The sequence below is a fragment of the Lactuca sativa genome, chromosome 6, assembly GCF_002870075.4.
Source record: "Lactuca sativa cultivar Salinas chromosome 6, Lsat_Salinas_v11, whole genome shotgun sequence".
Taxonomy (NCBI): Eukaryota; Viridiplantae; Streptophyta; class Magnoliopsida; order Asterales; family Asteraceae; genus Lactuca; species Lactuca sativa.
The window spans coordinates 34,495,565-34,514,665 of NC_056628.2; the positions used below are offsets into that span (position 1 = coordinate 34,495,565).

A 19,101-nucleotide genomic window follows, 5' to 3' on the forward strand; every position below is an offset into this window, starting at 1 on the left:
TGCAATCCCAACTGAGCAATAACCCTTCCAACCCTGGATTGTCTTATTGTTTCCGCTGGGAAACAGAATCCATGTCTAATCATTGCTTCCGAAAAAACTTTCACTTGATACCAAGGCGACTCCTAGCATGAGTTTTCAACATTAGTACCATCTCAGGCTCATCTTGTTGTCCCACAATTACATTTCTGATGCAATCGAGACCTCCCTGGTCTCATACTTACCTACCAATTAACTGATATATCAGATTTCCAACCGGTTGCTGAGGCTGATAGTCTCAAGTAGACTTACTAAGCGACCCCTGAACAAGGGTCAACATGATAAGAGTTTTCCTAGCTCGCCTGCCATAATGGCTTTAATAGCTCTCCTAATCCAACCAACGATATTATAACCAACCATTTATTACTATTGAATACTTTAATTGAGATCAGGGGTGATTTCCAATACGGCTCGCAACCCCCTTGCATCAACTAGAAATATAACTCCTATCTCAAAATCCAAGGGTTTACACCTACATTCTATCCAAACTCTTAAAATTATAGAGCGACCTTTCACTGAACTGAAATATAAAGTCCTTAACCCACCGCAGAGGCTGACAGACTCACATACGGTCCCTATGCACGTCTCTGAATAAGAGTCCAACTAATAAGGGCTACTCAAGCCTAACCACCACATGGATGCCAACCATTTACCCCAAAGTCATCCCTCTCTAAACGAACCTGATACCTTGCCCTCACCAATCCTTCCAGATCTCACATATACTACACAATCGAACAACATTACCTCATATCCAACAATCCTTGTACTAGTCAAGTGGTGGTTCTCCATCCATACTATCTGCCTCGACCAGACATGCGCTGATCTTTCCACGGTCCAACCGACCATTCACACAATGACCTACCACATTCCAGTTAATGTTATGATATCGTCGCAGTCTTACAACACTTCCACAACTGCCTAACAACCTGGTGAATGCTACGACTACCCCGTAGTCTTACAACACTTCCACAACTTCCTAACAACCCTGTGAGTGCTACGATTACCTCGTAGTCTTATAACACTTCCACATCTGCCTAACAACCTGGTGAATGATACGGCTATCCCGTAGTCTTACAACGTTTCTGTAACGATCAAAAATTTCCAACCAATTTTAAACATTTCAAACCATTCAAAACCCATTAAGTTAATACAACTTATTTTCAAAACAATTTTAAACATCAGAGTATCCCCATAACCAAATCAAAAAATCATGAATTATGAGAAGCGGTACAATCACGCCTTTGCCTTGCCACGATCATCTGATGTACCTGAAACAATAAATTGAAACCGTAAGCTCGAAAGCTTAGTGAGTTCCCCCAAAACACCCATACACACATAACCATACACATACATCAATAAGCAACATACAATGGGTCTAATCAACCGCCAGGTTGGAATACCCCAGGCCCTCAACTATCGGGTTGGAATGCCAACATACTACGAGTCCAATCATCCTCGGGATGGAATACTCTCAGCCCACAACCATCAGGTTGGAATGCCCACACACCTATACATACAATAACTACTATGGGTCCAATCATTCCTCAGGATGGAATACCCCAGGCCCACAACCATCGGGTTGGAATGCCATCATAATACGAGTCCAATCATCCTACCGGGATGGAATACTCCTGGCCCACAAACATGGGTTGGAATGCCCACATACTAGCAAACATGTGCATTTATCAAAGAATCACATAACAGTCCACTGAAACAACATACTAGGGCCCTATCATCCTACCGGGATGGAATACCCTCTACAACTATTCAAACATGCACACATCTCACAGGTAATCTCTTACCAGCACACAGAAAGTCCGAGCAGCTACAGGTCACTAAGCATAACCACATACAGTCTACCAGGATGCTAGTCTAATCAACCATACTAGCATATAATCATCCTTTCTAGCAGAATACCAAACCAACATATCACAACAACAATTACTCAAATAACAATTCAAAGGGCCGACCTTGGTGCCTTAGATCCTTGGTATAGTGAGGATAACTCACCTTGAACTGTTGAAACACTGTTGGTATCCTTCTGATTGCTATCTGACAATCCCCGCACCGTTTCTCCTCTAGCTCCCCGGACTATCAATGCAATAATAACACTTAGCCCAAAACAATATCATTCTAAGGGTAAATTGACCATTTTACCCTTAACCTAAATCTGGTCCATGGCTAAGGCCCAACACTAGGTAAGCTTCTCAAGCCCACTAATGAAGCACTAATGGCCCAATTTGCTACATTGGTCCCAATCCCTTAATGGGCCTCACCCTAAGCCCAAATTATATTCTTTGGCCCATATAATATGATTTCTGAGGGCCCACTAAGGCCCAAATACCCAAACATGCCCCAAACCACGACCCAAAACTCATGATCCAATAGAAAGGGTTACGCGGGGCGTAATTCAATGTACGCTTAGCGTACAGGCTCGATGACAGTACGCCCAGCGTACACTCAGCGTAGTGCTCTGCTAAGTCATTTCCTCATTAAGTGCTTAACACTTCAATACAGGTGCTATAATCACAGATCCAAGTCCATTAAGATGTCTTAAGCTATAAAGTCGGCTACTTGGTGGCTTGCAACCCACCAAATGAACCCAAACTTGAAATATAACATCATACTTCCATAAAGGTGGCTAGATCTAATGCATGATCACAAATGAGCCCTAAAGGTTGAAACTCTACTGCATAAGGGACTCATATGATACTAAGGGTGGCAACCCTGGACTTAGAAACGTGCTAGAGTCATAAAGATGCATTCTTGGGACCAAAAAGTCCATAAAATTGTACTAAGAGAGATCTAAGAGATTATTCATCAAGCTCAAAGCTTTTTACATTGAAGAGGTCTGAAATGAAACACTTGTCCCAGATCTATAAGCTCTAGCTTCCAAGGTTCCTCCTCCCCAATCTTCTTCCTTTCTCTTCCAAGCTAAAAACCACCAAGATGAGCTTTTCAAGGCCAAGATCTCTAAAAATGGAGGTTGGAACGTTCTAGGGTTTCTTATGAGGTTAGGGAGGCTGATATGGGGGCTAGGGTTGAAGCCATTATGTTCTATATATAGTGGCTCAACCCAAATTAGGGTCTAATGAACTTTAGCATACTCTGGGCGTACCTTCACGTACGTTGGGCGTATGCATCACACCTCCGCGATCCAAATACCCGCTACGCAGGGCGTAACCCAGCTTACGCTGGGCGTAGCCACGCATGTCCCAAAAGCATGCATGCCCCTTTCTCGTCAAATTTTCTCCATAAGGGTCATAGTTGCCAATATCTTCAAAGTATCATAACTCCTTCATTCTAGATCCGTTCCCGACGAACTTTATGTCCACGGAAAGGTGGCAAGAAGACCTACGCTTCTAGCAACATACCCTGGTCCGAAACTTTCTCGAATGAAAACTCATTGCCCCTAATTTTGGGATTTATCGGGACCGCACGGGAATTATTTATTAAACTTAAAATATTAATTAATAATCATGTGCAAATTAATCTAAGGCAATATTAGACTTAATGGATTAAGTTCTTAATGGGTTTAGTAGGAACACTTAACCCTAATTGTCATTTCATGTGAAAACTCTAATTTCACTTAGGCCTTGAGTTGGGCCTTTCTTTTGGACTTTGGTGATTGGGTTACTGATGGACTGTCTAAGAATAAGTAAATGGACTAAATAATTGTATGGGTTTTAGGATAAGGCCCATGTGAGAGTCTTGGGCCCAATTTGGAAGATTGGGCCATAGATGGGACATAATTGGGCCTTTATAATTATGTGATATTGGGCCATGGGAATACCAAGAGTTTGGACTAGAATAATTAGATGTGCCTTAAGGAAAGACCATGTAGAGGTCTGAGCCCAATTTGGAAATTTGGGCCATATGTCGGGCTTTAGTCAATTGGTTGACTATTGGTCCTTTGGAGTGTGAGTTGGACCTTGGGCTTAGAACCCAATTATTAACTGGGTGTTGTTTGATGTTGACAACTTGGGAATTTGTCAACCAGCAGCTGGAGTTTTATTGGCAGGACTTCAGCAATGTGAGGTGAGTTTTCCTCACTATACTCAAGGATCTAAGGCACCAAGGCCAACCCTTTTGGATTGTTATCCTAATATGTTATGATAGTATGATTTGTTAGATCGGTATCCTGGTAGATAGGATGTTATATGTTATTATGATCTGTTAGATCAGTATCCTGGTAGACAGGATGTTATTATGCTGCTATGATTAGTTAGATCGGTTTATCTATCTATAGACTGTTATGTGATTATTTGTTGTATGTGCACTAATTGGTGGTTGAGGCTTATCTGCCTTGTGCAAAAGCCAATAGACCTGAGCATTCCAACCTGTTGGTTGTGGGCCGTGAGTATTAGATCCCGAGGATGATTGGACTCGTAGTATGTGGGCATTCCAACCCTATGGTTGTGGGCTGTGAGTATTCAATCCCGAGGATGCTTGGACTTGTAGTATGTGGGCATTCCAACCTGATGGTTGTGGGTCGTGAGTATTCCACCCCGATGATGATTAGACTCGTAGTATATGGGCATTCCAACCTGTTGGTTGTGGGCCTAGGGTATTCCATCCCGAGGATGGTTGGACCCATATTATGTTGACATTCCAGCCCGATGTTTGAGGGCCTTGGGTATTCCAACCCGATGGTTGATTGACCCATAGTATGCTGTTTGTGGTTAAATGTGTATTGTTGTGTGTATGGTATTTTGGGGGAACTCACTAAGTTTTGTGCTTACAGTTTCAGTTTATTGTTTCAGGTGCTTTATATATCTCGACAAGACGAAGGCGTGATCGTACATATCCTCGTGTTTTGGACTTATGGTTTCTGGGATACTTTGACATTAAACTATTTGAAAACATTTTGTAATAACTAATGGCTTTTGGATGTTTGAAAAAGTTTTAAATTGACTTGATTTTTATGGGTGTTACAGAACAAAAATGTAGAAACCCGAGAACACTAGTATATAATAAATACACTATCAGGGTTACAAAACATACATTTGATTGTTATATAGGAATAACAATCTGAATCCTTAGTGTTGTTGAGACTTTGAGAACAAGGTTCACAATTGTCACGCCTCTAATGGCTCACACCCAACACTAGCAATAGAAGAATGTTTGAGAAGGAGGAAGGAGGTTGCAATTTTTGGTTGGTACTCTTCAAGAACAAGTGGCAAAAAATCATAGGGCATCAGTCATATTTATAGTGCAATCAGGAAACCCTAGATAAGCCCAAATTCAAGATTATCTTAAACTGGGTAATTATCCACTTTTCTGATTATCCATTAGAGACTATTCTAGAAACCCTAAGGCACTAGAAAAACCGTCAATAGCCTAAGGAGGGTTGTAAATTCATTCTTGCTCAACTATTGAACAATTACAATTCAGTCCCTACACTTTTAATTAATTCTTTTAATCCCAAAATTAATTCTAATTAATTCCTGATAAAATATTAATTAAACATTATTATTTCTAATTATTATATTATTCTCATAATATATTAGCAAATTATTTATTTTAATTTATTAATCAAATAATAAATTAACTTTTTTTCTCCAAAATTATCCCGTCTAGTTGCTAGTCTTGAGAGCAACCCAAAAAGACTGTGCTACTATCAATTCAAGTATATACCAATTATAGTTATTGGTTTAGACACCTAATACAACTAATACCCAACTTACAAACAAGACCACAAGTACTATGAGGATCCTATTTATAGACTGGGAAATACCTAAAATCCTAACAGGCTAGACACATCAATAGTAAGGCCCCACACCATGCAATCGCTTTTAGAGACGTCCACCTTGAGTAACAATGCATGGGAACCAGCTAAGGACATGGAGTGCAAAATGATGCTACAAGGGCGCATCATGTGCCATAGGGGCATTATGCTCCATGAGGGCATATCATGCTCCATGGGGCACATCTTTATTGAGTACATTCATCAACAATGCATCCTTGGACCTCCTTGAACACCATAACAAATCATCACATCAAGATAGGGTGTACCATCTAGCCAAGGGTGCACAATGTACTATAAGGGTGCATCATACACCATAAGGGCACATTATGATACCAACATCACATCAATTCCACATACAGACCAACATCATTCTAAAGTGCACCATACCATGCCCCCAACGCATTTGGCAGTACATGAGGCGCACTTGGTAACCTTTGGGCACATCCTGTTTCCAGGGGGGACATCTGTTAAGACTCCTTCAGAATGCTTCCAAATGCTCCAACTTTGATTATAGATGCTCTAATTTTCAAATGCTCAAGTTATATTATAACATTGTTTTTTCAAAAAGGTTAAAATGATAATTTATGTCATTCAACAAACTCATTTAAATGTCTTACCAAACAACGTATATTCATTTAAGCCTATGAATCATTCACATCTCTAAATGGTTCAACTTTAAATCATTTAAATGTTACAAAATAACCCCTAACACAGACATTATCATTATCCTATAAAATGGTGTAAATGAGAAGTAAGAAGTAGGTAGCATCTACGGTTAGTAGGAAGGTTGCTTTTGAGGGTGACTTGCAGCATAAAAGAAAAGATAAATAAATAAGCAAAACTTGTCTTGTTCGAGGAGCATCCACACTACATAAGCTCCATCAATATGAAATATTAGCCCAAAGTAAAGAATAAATAAATAAATAAGATAATAAATGAATAAAATTTATTTGTATGTACCTCCACACCGAATAAACTCATAAGATATGAGATATAAAACATTATTTAAAGATAGAAGATAAATAGTAACATGTGGCTAAAAAGGAAATGTAAACATTTTACATATACATGCAATAAAATGAAACATAAATATAGCAAGGGCAACTAATGTAAATATTGTTACATATATAAGAACAATGAAAGCATATACTAGAAGTAAAACATGTAGAAAAACGAGGCAATGTAAGCTATAAGCTATTTGGGGGAAAAGGAACAATAGTAAAACGGTGAAACTAGGTGGAAAACGCACAAAAAATGAAGCTAGTGTCCTAGATCTCACAATTCATTTTTTTTTTTTGTGTCGTGCATACATGTCAAGCACAAATTTATATAACATGAATTTGTGAAACATGAACACGACATAAACTCTAAGACATGTTTTGGGTATCAAATACGAACATGACACATAATTAATTCATATAAGACATTATTGACACAAATAGACAAAATTTTAACCATGCTACATGAAAACATAAATTTACACAAGTTTATATATGCATTGCCTAATACCAATTGAAGCTAGGAACACATACATTTAATTCGTGTATATACATGTTAATATGTGTATGTATGTATCACATGTCTCCAATTGTTTATATGTGTCGCGTGTCAACGGATTTAATTTGTGTCTTATGTTTTTAAACAAGTAAATTCGTGTTTGACACATATAAAACATGAAATATGAATTTAGAATTCATGTCAACATAAATTTTTAAAACCCATACACAGAAAACTAATGTCATGTTTGTGTATCAAACTCTTAGATCTAATGTCTATTATACTATTCCACTACCATAATTCTATCCTATTAATAGATCAGGAGCGGAACCAAGGAGGTTCCAATGGTAGCCGGTACTTACTCCTTATATTTTTTCGGCATAAGATAAATTTTTTGGAAAAAATTTCGACATGATGTTAATTTTCCGACATGCTACCCTAAAAAATGATACGTATTATATCTTATGACTTTTTTCATGGTTCCACCACTATTTGCGATTATATCATACTTTTATACTATTTCACTACTTTAATTCTACGTCTTCATTTCCTCGTATTTGAGATCATGACTTTCGTAAAAGACTAAAAGAACCCTTCAAACCTAACTTCACAATATCCTTCCAAAATCCTCTCTCTCTCTCATTTGTCTTGCTTATTAGCAAACTTTGCATTCGAAAGCGACAAATGGAAAACCTACGGTCCTAGCTTATCCTTCCTTGGTCCAAACTAATTTTAATACTTGGATACATCGTTGTCATTATGTTACAAAATTACATTACAATATGTTAATATTATACTTTAAATATCAGGATTAACAAGTAACAGTTTTTTTACAAAACTACAACAATTTGTTAATATTACAAAATCACAACAATTTATTAATTTGTATTTATACGGTGATATACAGTATTGAGTATTGTCCGGTCATTAAACCGGCAAAATCAGGTAACAGCCGTTACCTTTTTCCAGCAAACCCTTGGGCCCCATATAAAACCAACCACCGCTGTCATCAGCTACCGTCCCACTATCCCCCATTTTACTAACGTGGCGGAATATCCGCCGTTGATATTCATGTTCCCCTAGATCCTAATCATTCATCATTCCAACCTTCTAACCATAGTTACAGAATTTCCCCTTTTAGTTTCTTTAATCTCACACTTTGGCCCCTTTCACACTCCCTCTTTCAGCCAAACCAGCCGCTCATGCAACCACCGCAAAGTCCCACATCTATTAATTCCACACAGACAATTATGAGCAAAACATCACGGGATTAAAGTGGCTGTGGATCACGATTGATCTATGGATGAAGTCAACGGCGTGGTGCCTCCGTACGCCGCCGGTGTCGGTGTCGGTGTCGGATTCGGAGGCAATTTTAGGAAAGTATCGAGGGAGGAGGATTGGAGGTTTCACGCGACGGAGTTCGCGAAGGGAGTGGCGGAATTGAGTGTTGAATTTGGGAAAGGATGTAGGGATGTAGTGAGGCAGAGTATATTGAGAGATGATTCGTTCGTTGTGAGACATTTCAGAGGTCCGTGCAAGGCCGCTTGTACGAAATTGAAGTTTTTAAACGAGTATCTGCCTGAAGATCGCGATCCGATGCACTCGTGGAGTGTGGTTTCCGTCGTTTTCGCCGTCGTTATTGCAGGTAATATCGGTTTCGTTTTGTAAGCGATTTTGCGTGGGTTTTTCCGGAAATTGGAAGGGAAAACTACACTATATTCGATTATCTTATCCAGTCTTCTGATTTCTGATTTTATTTCTCTCATTTCTGGTAGAATTCATCAATTGTAAATCAATCGATCTGGATGTGGAACTTTTTTCTAGGGATGATTAATAATTGACTTTTTCCTCTGCTGGTTTCTTTGTCTTCTCTATTTTGGGTTAGGAAAAAGAGGCAATCCAAAAGAATCACCTAATTTGATTCAGTATATTCATTTACAACAGAATAAACTCAATTTTCCTTGTTATCCATTGATCACTATAATCGAGCATCATAATCGTTAGTATCGCAAATTACTTCTTCTGTATGGTTGACGTACTAAAGAAGCTCATATGATCAACATTTCTACATATAAATAGGGTTGAAGAGATGAATTTTCGTTAGTTATTTTCTAGCTTAATCTGCTTTTGCACTAACTGCGTTATGAAAGATCATCTTCCCCTTCATATACTTGACCTTGATTTTAATGTCACATTTGAACATGTTAACTTCAGTTTTCAAATTGCTTAAAAGGTTTCGGAATGTCAATAACTGATGGGATGATAAACTAATGAAGCTTTGCAATTTCCAATCTTTAAAAACCGATCACTTCAAATTGCAAATGAAAAAAGAATCCCATTACACTTCTGACTGACAACAATCAACTTCATGCAGTTCTAATTGTAACCTCTGAAAGCGATACAACCACCCAACTTATACAAAAATTACACATATACCCTCCAAATGCAACCCGTATACTATTACCAGATGGGCGACACTTGGCTTACCATGAACAAGGTGTTTCATTTGACTCCGCTCGATTTACCCTCATTGCACCTCATTCTTTCCTCTCATCAAGACTTGCAGGTAAAAACATGATACAAAAAGACAACTTTGTGGAATTTGAATTCATTACATGTTTCAATATTTTCTTTCTTTCAACAGGAATACCTGGAATCAAGGGTTCACTACTACAAGAATTTGGTGTTCGATTGATAACATATGATCTTCCTGGATTTGGGGAAAGTGATCCTCACCCACAAAGGAACCTTGAATCATCAGCAATGGACATGTTATATCTATCATATGCTGTTCATATAACAGACAAGTTTTGGGTAGTTGGATACTCATGTGGAAGCATACATACATGGGCTGCACTCAAGTACATTCCCGATAGAATTGCAGGTATTTCACCATTTTCTAAATCAAATACTTTTTTTTTTAATCTGATTATCTTGAACTCAAAATACAGGTGCTTTCATGGTAGCACCATTGGTGAATCCATATGAAGCAAGCATGAATAAGGTTGAGACACGTAGGACATGGGACAAGTGGACAACAAAACGGAAATTTATGTACTTTTTAGCACGGAAGTTTCCGGTAGCTCTCCCGTATTTCTACAAACGCAGCTTTTTGTCAGGAAATCTTGATCGAATAGACAAGTGGCTCTCAATGTCACTTGGAACAAGGGTAATTAGTAATCAATCTTATTATATAACCTCGATCAATAGATAAAAAAATTCTAATTGTGCTGAGTTGGCACTTTTCAGGACAAGGGTATTATAGAAGAAGTGAAATATCAAGAGTTTTGGAAGCGGGATTTAGGGGAGTCAGTCAGACAGGGTAATGTAAAGCCATTTGTAGAGGAAGCAGTGTTGCAAGTATCAAATTGGGGTTTTAGCATAAGTGATCTCAATGTTCAGAAAAAACACCAAGGGAAAGGCGTATTTTTTTGGCTTAAGTCTTTATACAAAAGACCACAACAAGAGTTGACCGGCTTCCTTGGCCCAATACATATCTGGCAGGTCAGTACACACCAAACCTATACTGTACTGTTCTGTTCTGTACTGTTATGTCATGTCATGTTCTGTTCTGTTTTTTGTTTACAGGGGATGGAAGATAGGGTGGTGCCACCATCAATGAGCGAGTATGTGCATAGGATTCTACCGGGAGCAATGGTGCATAAGCTTCTTTACGAGGGTCATTTCACCTATTTTTATTTTTGTGAAGAATGTCATAGACAGATGTTGACCACAGTATTTGGGAACCCTCAAGGTCCATTGACTGTTGAAGTTGATTTGATTCCTCCTGTGAAGGATAAGGATGATGTTGATGAAAAAAATGAAGAGATGGAAGAAGAGGTTGAAGTTAGTTATTCAGATGTTACTTTTATTTAGTTCTATGATTAATATGCAAATTTTAGATGCATACACAACAAGAGGTGATTTCATATATAGCTGGTGAAATGAAAATAACACTTTGTAGGCTGGACAGAGATTAGCAAAATCCACGAGCCAAGCAAGATAATTTGATGGATATACAAATTACAAAATAAAGGATAGATTTGTAATTCCAGTTCGTTTATCTTAATTTTTTAATCATATTATCCCAAACTCCAAAATATAGTGTGTTAACTGTTTATGAAAATATATACTTTTTTTGGGGAAAAAGATTCGGGTCAACCAGACAATGTATGTATCCAATGGCTCAAATGTATTTATAATTAATCCTTTTGTCATAACATATTAGATTATTCCCTAATTTTAATGTATAGTTTTTGTAATCACATTTTAATAATTTAATTATTTATAAGAATTTTTAAAAAACCAACAAAATGTATGTGATCAAACTTGGTATAGAGGTGAGCTTGATTCCTAAACCGAACCATACCAGAACAAAATTTATGGATATGGAGGAACAGAGGACCGAACCAAATTACATCTTCGGTTCCCAATCACTCCGGTTCCGGTTCGGCTAGGTTCAAGGAGAATTTTGCTCATTCCTGGTTGCAGGGTTGTTTCAAATATATTTTGGGCTCATGGCGAAAGATGAAAAAAGACTCTTAAAATACATAAATGTCATTAATTTTTTATATTGTTCAATAATTGAAAGGAAATTATTTATACTAACTTTTAAATATTACATTTTCGATTACAAAAATACATATATATTTAAAAAAAGATATACTTCTAGCTTTTTGAGATGCAAACTTATTAATGATATTCTCAAGATAACATATCATTAACAATGTCCATAAAAAATTTGGGCATCTTTAAAAGATAAGCAATAGACGGTCACCCTATCACCCACCTTTTGGAACATGCCTCCCTAGTTGTTAGGGTCGGAAACCTTACCAAAGTGAAGCAATTTGAAATGGTGCAATGTTGGGGGGTTAAATTGGTGACTTCACATTACAAATGTTACATGTAAGTCGTGAAACTCATGCATCCTATGATCTAAAGCATGGATTCAATGAATCTTTAAAAAAGAAAATCTCCCCACATTACAGATGTAAATTCACATCCATCCCACAAAAGAAAAATAAATGTTGCCTTACGACTTTTTATATTATTATTATTTTTTGTAGTTTGCCATGATCATTTACCATATGTATAACGGCTATCATCAAGTGAGTAAATTACATCATTTAAATTGCAACGTACTTTTATAAAAAGCATATGACTTTTGACTAAATGTTAATCATACATAAATTTATTAATTTCAAGTCCTAAATATTTACAGAAGAAGAAAAAAAAAGTAGAGTTAGGTTTAAAAACTTCAATAAAAAAAACAGAAAATGTGTGATTTCGGGGGTTATGAACACACAAGCTCATAAACCCCTCTCAATCCGCCATCTGTTGACCAAAAACGAGCAACGAGCTCGCCACTCGCCACCTCTATTCCGATTTCTACGTGAATGTCGGTATTCGTATCCCACTCTGCAATAACTTCTACTCGCACTCTCTGTTCTTCTTCGAGGAGTTTCAGTTTCGTTCGCTTTCTCTCTATCCATTTCGTTCATCGTCCTCGCTTTATCATCGCTTCTAACATCTCGGATTTCATGCCGCGTAACCAGGTATTTTCGTCAATAACACCTCTGTTTACTTAACTTTTAGATAGTAATTGGTTTTGTTTTATTCGGGGGTGGGCAAGGGTTTATGATAAAATTTATTGGGCTTTAATCGATTAATCAGATATGAGAAGTGTGTTTCGTATTGTTTTTACTCGATGATCGGGCTGTTGTCTGTACAGTGTGATGTAAATTGGCTTCCATCGCTACTACTAATTGGCTAAGTTTGATTATGTCCAGAAAAGAGGAGGTCGACCAGACCAAAGGTGGATTCAGAAGCCAAGCAGTAGCAAAACGGATGAAACGTTTGATGCTGCAGAAGTTAAGTCTGCAGCTTCTACTGAGGCTATCACAAATGGAGTTAATAGGCTTGCTATTGCTGAAAACAGTGCACGATCCTCTGTTCCTGTGCCACAGTTTGGGAGTATCACCGTGGATGATGTAGCAGTAGCACCTCCTCATGGTCAAAGCAATGGACAGTCGTCCCATGTTTCAGTTGGATGTTCTCCAGTAATAAATGCCAACTCTTTACATGGTAAAAAATATGTCTACCAACCAAAGTCTTATGGGACAGTTTCTGGTGATGCCGCAAAAGAAACTACCAGACAGGAAGCTGCAGCTCAAACTGCTGCTTTGAGCCGTTTGTTTAAAAAAGATTTGTTGGAGAATTTTAATGTAGATAACTCGACTTACTCCAGTGCCAAAATCAGAGCAACATTCTATCCCAAATTTGAAAATGAGAAGTCTGATCAAGAGGTAAAGAAATTCCCTTGTTCATTTCATTGTAGTTATGATGTTTGGGGGTCTATAAACATTACCTATTTGTATTTCTTTGATTCCAGGTTAGGATAAGGATGATTGAAATGGTCTCAAAAGGCCTAGCTACAGTGGAGGTATGCTGTCCCTGTAATCTCTGATGCTCCTTTATCATACTTTTATGGTTGATAATGCTCATTGGTATCTTCTGATTGACTTCCATGGTGTTATTAGGTTTCACTCAAACACTCTGGATCTCTTTTTATGTATGCTGGCCATGAGGGTGGAGCGTATGCAAAGAACAGCTTTGGGAATGTGTATGTTGAGAGCCCCTTTCTTTCTTTCTTTCTTGTTTTTCTACTAAATGCATCTTCAATCCAGTTATCAAACTCTTTGCTTAAATTGGCCATTTTGGTTTTCTCTTATTAAACTTTTTGTATGTCATGTAGTTATACTGCAGTTGGAGTTTTTGTTCTTGGAAGAATATTTCGCAAGGCATGGGGGACAGAAGCCAGCAAAAAGCAAGCAGAATTCAATGAATTCCTTGAGGTAATTATGATGTTAACATTCTGATGATAATCATTGATATAATAGATACTACGAAAATTGTTTGTTTAGTTTCTTCTTGAATATGAGGTAAATTAAAGATAACTCTTGTTATTCCTTCATATCCCTAATGTCTTCCCATTATACCCTTAGCGAGAACACATGAGCATATCAATGGAGTTAGTGACTGCTGTTCTAGGAGACCATGGACAGAGACCTCGTGAAGATTATGTTGTTGTGACAGCTGTCACTGAATTGGGCAATGGGAAGCCAAAGTTCTACTCCACTCCAGAGATTATTGCATTTTGCAGAAAATGGCGTTTACCTACAAATCATATTTGGTTGTTTTCCACAAGGTAATCTTCTCAAATACTCCCTCCATTTCATATTAAATTGGTGGATCTTAATAAAAATCAATAACTGAAACATGTTTATTTGTTTCTTCAAGGCACTCTGTAACATCATTTTTTGCTTCTTACGATGCTCTATGTGAGGAAGGCACAGCTACATCTGTATGTAAAGCTCTTGATGAGGTGGCAGATATCTCTGTGCCAGGTGTGCAACCATTTATTTCCATCAACCACATAAATTAACTGCTGAATTAAGAAAAGAACATGGATAGATAGATGGAAACACTAATGTATCTAGACAATAAGTATGACTATATACAATATAGAATCCTAAAACATATACAAACAATGTTGAATGATTACAGGATCAATAGACCACATAAAGGTGCAGGGTGAGATTTTGGAGGGTCTTGTTGCACGTATTGTAAGCCATGAAAGCACAAAACAAATGGAGCTTGTTTTACAAGATTACCCTTCACCCATAGAGGAAGGTTTGCTACCCTTTTCACCTAATTTCATGTATATATATTTTGTTTTCCATACATTATCATTTATTTTTCTTTTGCTTATGTGGCAGTTGATCAAGATTTGGGACCAGGTCTACGGGAAATATGTGCTGCAAATAGATCTGATGAGAAACAAGTAATCTTTAATCTTTTAATCTCTTTTTAATACTTTGTAGAGACTTTTAATAATCTTGATATACAATGCAGCAAATAAAGGCACTTCTTGAAAATGTTGGGAAATCATTTTGTCCAAATTATGTGGATTGGTTTGGATTTGAAGCTGCTGATATACCTCCAAGAAATGCTGATAAATCAGTTGTTTCCAAATTTCTACAAACAAATCCTTCTGATCATACTACCTTTAAATTAAAGGTAATCCAAACTCTTTTATCAAGTTTCAGTATAAATAACACACAAACAGTTTTTTAATTACATGATTTTTTTTTTCAGGAAATGGTCAGATTGATGAAAGAAAAACGTTTTCCTGCTGCTTTCAAGTGTTACTATAATTTCCACAAAATTAATTCAATGTCTAGTGATAATCTTCATTATAAAATGGTGATCCATGTGCATAGTGATTCAACCTTCAGGAGATACCAAAAAGAGATGAGATTCAAGCCAGATTTATGGCCACTATATCGAGGTTTTTTTGTTGAAATTAATCTGTTCAAGGCAAGTAAAGAGAAATCCGCAGAGATTTCCAAAAATACCCCTGACATTGGAAAAAATTACAAAGATGGCAATGAAACGTCTACAAAAAACAGTTTAGCAGATGAAGATGCAAATCTAATGATCAAGCTGAAATTTCTTACATATAAGGTATTATATATATTATCCCCTAGTCATGTGGTTGAAATTACTTTTATACCCTTCTGACATAATTCTGTTATGAAACAGCTGCGAACTTTCTTGATTCGCAACGGGCTGTCGATTCTTTTCAAAGAAGGTCCAGCTGCCTATAAAACCTACTACCTCAGGTAACCTTCACACACAAGGGCATTTATGTCATTTTTTGATATCATTTTGTCATAATCAGACCAAATTGCATGATGTAGGCAAATGAAGATATGGAATACATCACCAGGAAAGCAGAGACAACTCAGTAAGATGTTGGATGAATGGTAATGAAGGAAGAAGGATTTAGAATTTTTAAAATTTCTTTTTTTATAAGAAAAGAAATTATAAATTATATACACTTTCAGGGCAGTGTACATAAGAAGGAAATACGGGAACAAACAGCTGTCATCATCAATCTACTTGAGTGAAGCTGAGCCTTTTCTTGAACAATATGCAAAAAGGAGTGAAGAAAATCAAGCTTTGATAGGGTGTGCTGGAGATTTAGTAAGAACTGAAGGTTTTTTGGCCATTGTTGATGGAGGTAGAGATGCAGAAGAAGGTGATTTGGAGAGTGAGAAGGTTCTAGAAGCTTCTAGTCCAAAACCAGATGCTGTACATAAAAAGGAAGGTCTTATAATATTCTTTCCTGGAATACCTGGTTGTGCTAAATCTGCACTCTGTAAGGAAATTTTAAGTGGCTCAGAAAGTCTTGAAGATGATCGACCTATTCATAGTCTCATGGGTGACCTTATAAAAGGTATAATAATAGTATTATAATAATATTATTATAATGAAATATTTATATAAAAATCTCAATAGGGAAATATTGGCAAAGAGTTGCGGATGAGAGACGAAAGAAACCTTATTCTATTCTCCTTGCTGACAAAAATGCCCCTAATGAAGAAGTATGGAGGCAGGTAACTTTTTCTCTTCTTTCCAAGATTTACAAATAAGCCCTTGGAGTTATACTTGGTTGTCATTTTTTCCAGATTGAGAACATGTGTCGTACCACTAAAGCATCTGCTGTACCAATTATTCCAGATTCTGAAGGTTCTTATTTTATTATTTATTATATATAAATGGATATAAATTTGATTGATTGTTACTTAAATTTTTTGTAGGAAGTGAATCAAATCCATTTTCTCTTGATGCATTAGCAGTTTTCATATATCGTGTAGTCAACCGAGTCAATCACCCTGTAAGTTTCTTCTCTTATATCTTTGGTGTCTAAATTCTTGATTTTTATGATTTTATATTTTTAATTAATAGGGAAATCTTGATAAATCGTCTCCAAATGCTGGATTCGTGTTGCTAATGTTCTATCACCTATATGATGGAAAGGTATAACAACAGTAACACCTCAAAAAAGCCATATTATGCTTTATTTTCTCACCAAAAAAAAAACAGTTATTTTTTAATCATATTATTTTTCACATATTCCAGAGTCGTAGAGAATTTGAAAGTGAACTTATAGAGCGTTTTGGATCCCTTGTAAAGATGCCTCTCTTGAAATCTGAAAGGTAATGTAAATACTAATTTTCTAATGTTTAGGTGACTTATATTTTATATTTTTATATTTTTGGCGTGTAAAGGGCCCCACTACCTGATTCAGTGAAGACAATATTGGAAGAGGGAATTAATCTATACAGGCTGCATACTAATAGGCACGGGAGGTTGGTTCTTTTCCTCTCAAATACTTTAATTCTTAATTGGTGTAACTTTATTATTATTATTATTATTGTTTTTTAATTTGTAGATTAGAGTCGACTAAAGGAACATACATAAGGGAGTGGGTTACATGGGAAAAGCAACTTCGTGAGGTTTTATTTCAAAATGCTGAGTATTTGACATCTATTCAGGTAACATCTTTTTTTATTATTAAAAGACCAAATTACTCTCATCATTTTTGTATACATGGAAATAAATCAAAAGAAGTTCTATTTTACAGGTTCCATTTGAATTTGCTGTTAATCATGTGAAAGAAGAGCTGAAAAAAATCACAAAAGGAGAATACGAAACACCAACAAGCGAAAAAAGGAAATTTGGAACCATAGTTTTTGCTGCCATTGATGTTCCTGTTGCAGACGTTCATAACCTCCTTTCAAATGTGAGTAAGTACAACAAGGGTTAAACACATAACTTTAGAAAATGGAGGGGGTGAAACTGACATTTTAGGAAGTTCAAATCTAAATGGGTCGAAGTCATATTTTACAAAGTATAGGGGTGGAAAGTGTCAGTAGAGAGTTATGGGGGTGAAAATGATATTTTTTAAAAAATAGAGGGGTGGTGGAAAATGTCATTTCTGAAAGTTGAGAGGAGGGTTTGATGTTGCTTTTTGGTATATAGTATAATTGTGTAACTTATTTATTATGTGAATAACAACAGATAGGTGAGAAGGAGCCAAAAGTGAAAGCATTTTTGGAGAAGAAGGACATGGAAGAGAAGCTAAAGAAGGCACACATAACCCTGGCCCACAAAAGAAGCCACGGTGTAACCGCGGTTGCAAACTATGGTCAGTTTGTGAACCAAAAGGTCCCTGTGGATGTGAATGCGGTTTTCTTTTCAGATAAATTAGCAGCATTGGAAGTCAACCCTGGGTCAATTGATGGTCAAAAGATTAACTGTAAAAACGAGTGGCCTCATTTGACTTTATGGACAGCTGAAGGCATTCAGCCCAAAGAAGCCAATAATTTGCCTCAGTTGTTTTTGGAGGGAAAAGCTACTCGTGTTGAGATCAACCCACCTTTTAGTATCATTGGGGTTTTGCAATTCCATTGATTTGAGGTTTTTCTTCAAATTCACAATTTTGTTCGGTGGTTTGAGAGATGAAAGTTGAGTTGTTTAGGGTTTATGTAGATGGTTTTTACCATAACAGATTATACAAATAGACACGTGATCGAATAATGTAATGTAACGCTAGTGACTAGTTTATTTTATCAAGGTTTTAATGATTTAGTTTTCCATCACCAATTATCAGTTATCAAATATAACATACGTCATTGTGTAAAATCATGTTTTAAGAAGTCATGTTTGTATATGGCAAAATTATAGAAATGGTCATTGTGTAAAATCATATGTTGTTGTCTATTGGTCTATATGTTTGACAAACTTACAGAAATGGTCCTGGCAAGTTTATCTGATGTTCCATATTTGTGAGAAAATTAATGGTCCCGTGTTAAATTATCTTATGGTCCTATGTTTGAGAAAATTGTAGATATGGCTTCTGTATAAAAATTATGTTTTATCTAATTGTCCCCATGTTTGAGAAAATTACG

At 36.7% G+C, this 19,101-nt stretch overlaps 2 protein-coding genes across 2 annotated transcripts; both read left to right on the forward strand.

The window, feature by feature from the left end:
• Positions 1-8,444: 8,444 nt before the first annotated feature.
• LOC111903830 (uncharacterized) lies at positions 8,445-11,367 on the forward strand. Its single transcript, XM_023899574.3, has 6 exons — positions 8,445-8,927; positions 9,657-9,848; positions 9,927-10,166; positions 10,234-10,451; positions 10,532-10,786; positions 10,871-11,367. Exons 1-6 carry the CDS (start codon positions 8,582-8,584, stop codon positions 11,156-11,158), a joined length of 1,539 nt encoding a protein of 512 aa, XP_023755342.1. The 5' UTR covers positions 8,445-8,581; the 3' UTR covers positions 11,159-11,367.
• Positions 11,368-12,556: 1,189 nt separating this feature from the next.
• LOC111903829 (tRNA ligase 1) lies at positions 12,557-18,796 on the forward strand. Its single transcript, XM_023899572.3, has 23 exons — positions 12,557-12,837; positions 13,072-13,587; positions 13,674-13,724; positions 13,822-13,904; positions 14,037-14,136; positions 14,287-14,489; positions 14,582-14,688; positions 14,849-14,974; positions 15,061-15,125; positions 15,197-15,361; positions 15,440-15,808; positions 15,887-15,966; positions 16,045-16,110; positions 16,192-16,583; positions 16,646-16,743; positions 16,816-16,876; positions 16,948-17,024; positions 17,096-17,167; positions 17,270-17,346; positions 17,419-17,499; positions 17,583-17,685; positions 17,775-17,933; positions 18,212-18,796. The coding sequence occupies exons 1-23, from the start codon at positions 12,679-12,681 to the stop codon at positions 18,602-18,604; spliced, it is 3,603 nt and encodes a 1,200-aa protein (XP_023755340.1). The 5' UTR covers positions 12,557-12,678; the 3' UTR covers positions 18,605-18,796.
• Positions 18,797-19,101: the final 305 nt, after the last annotated feature.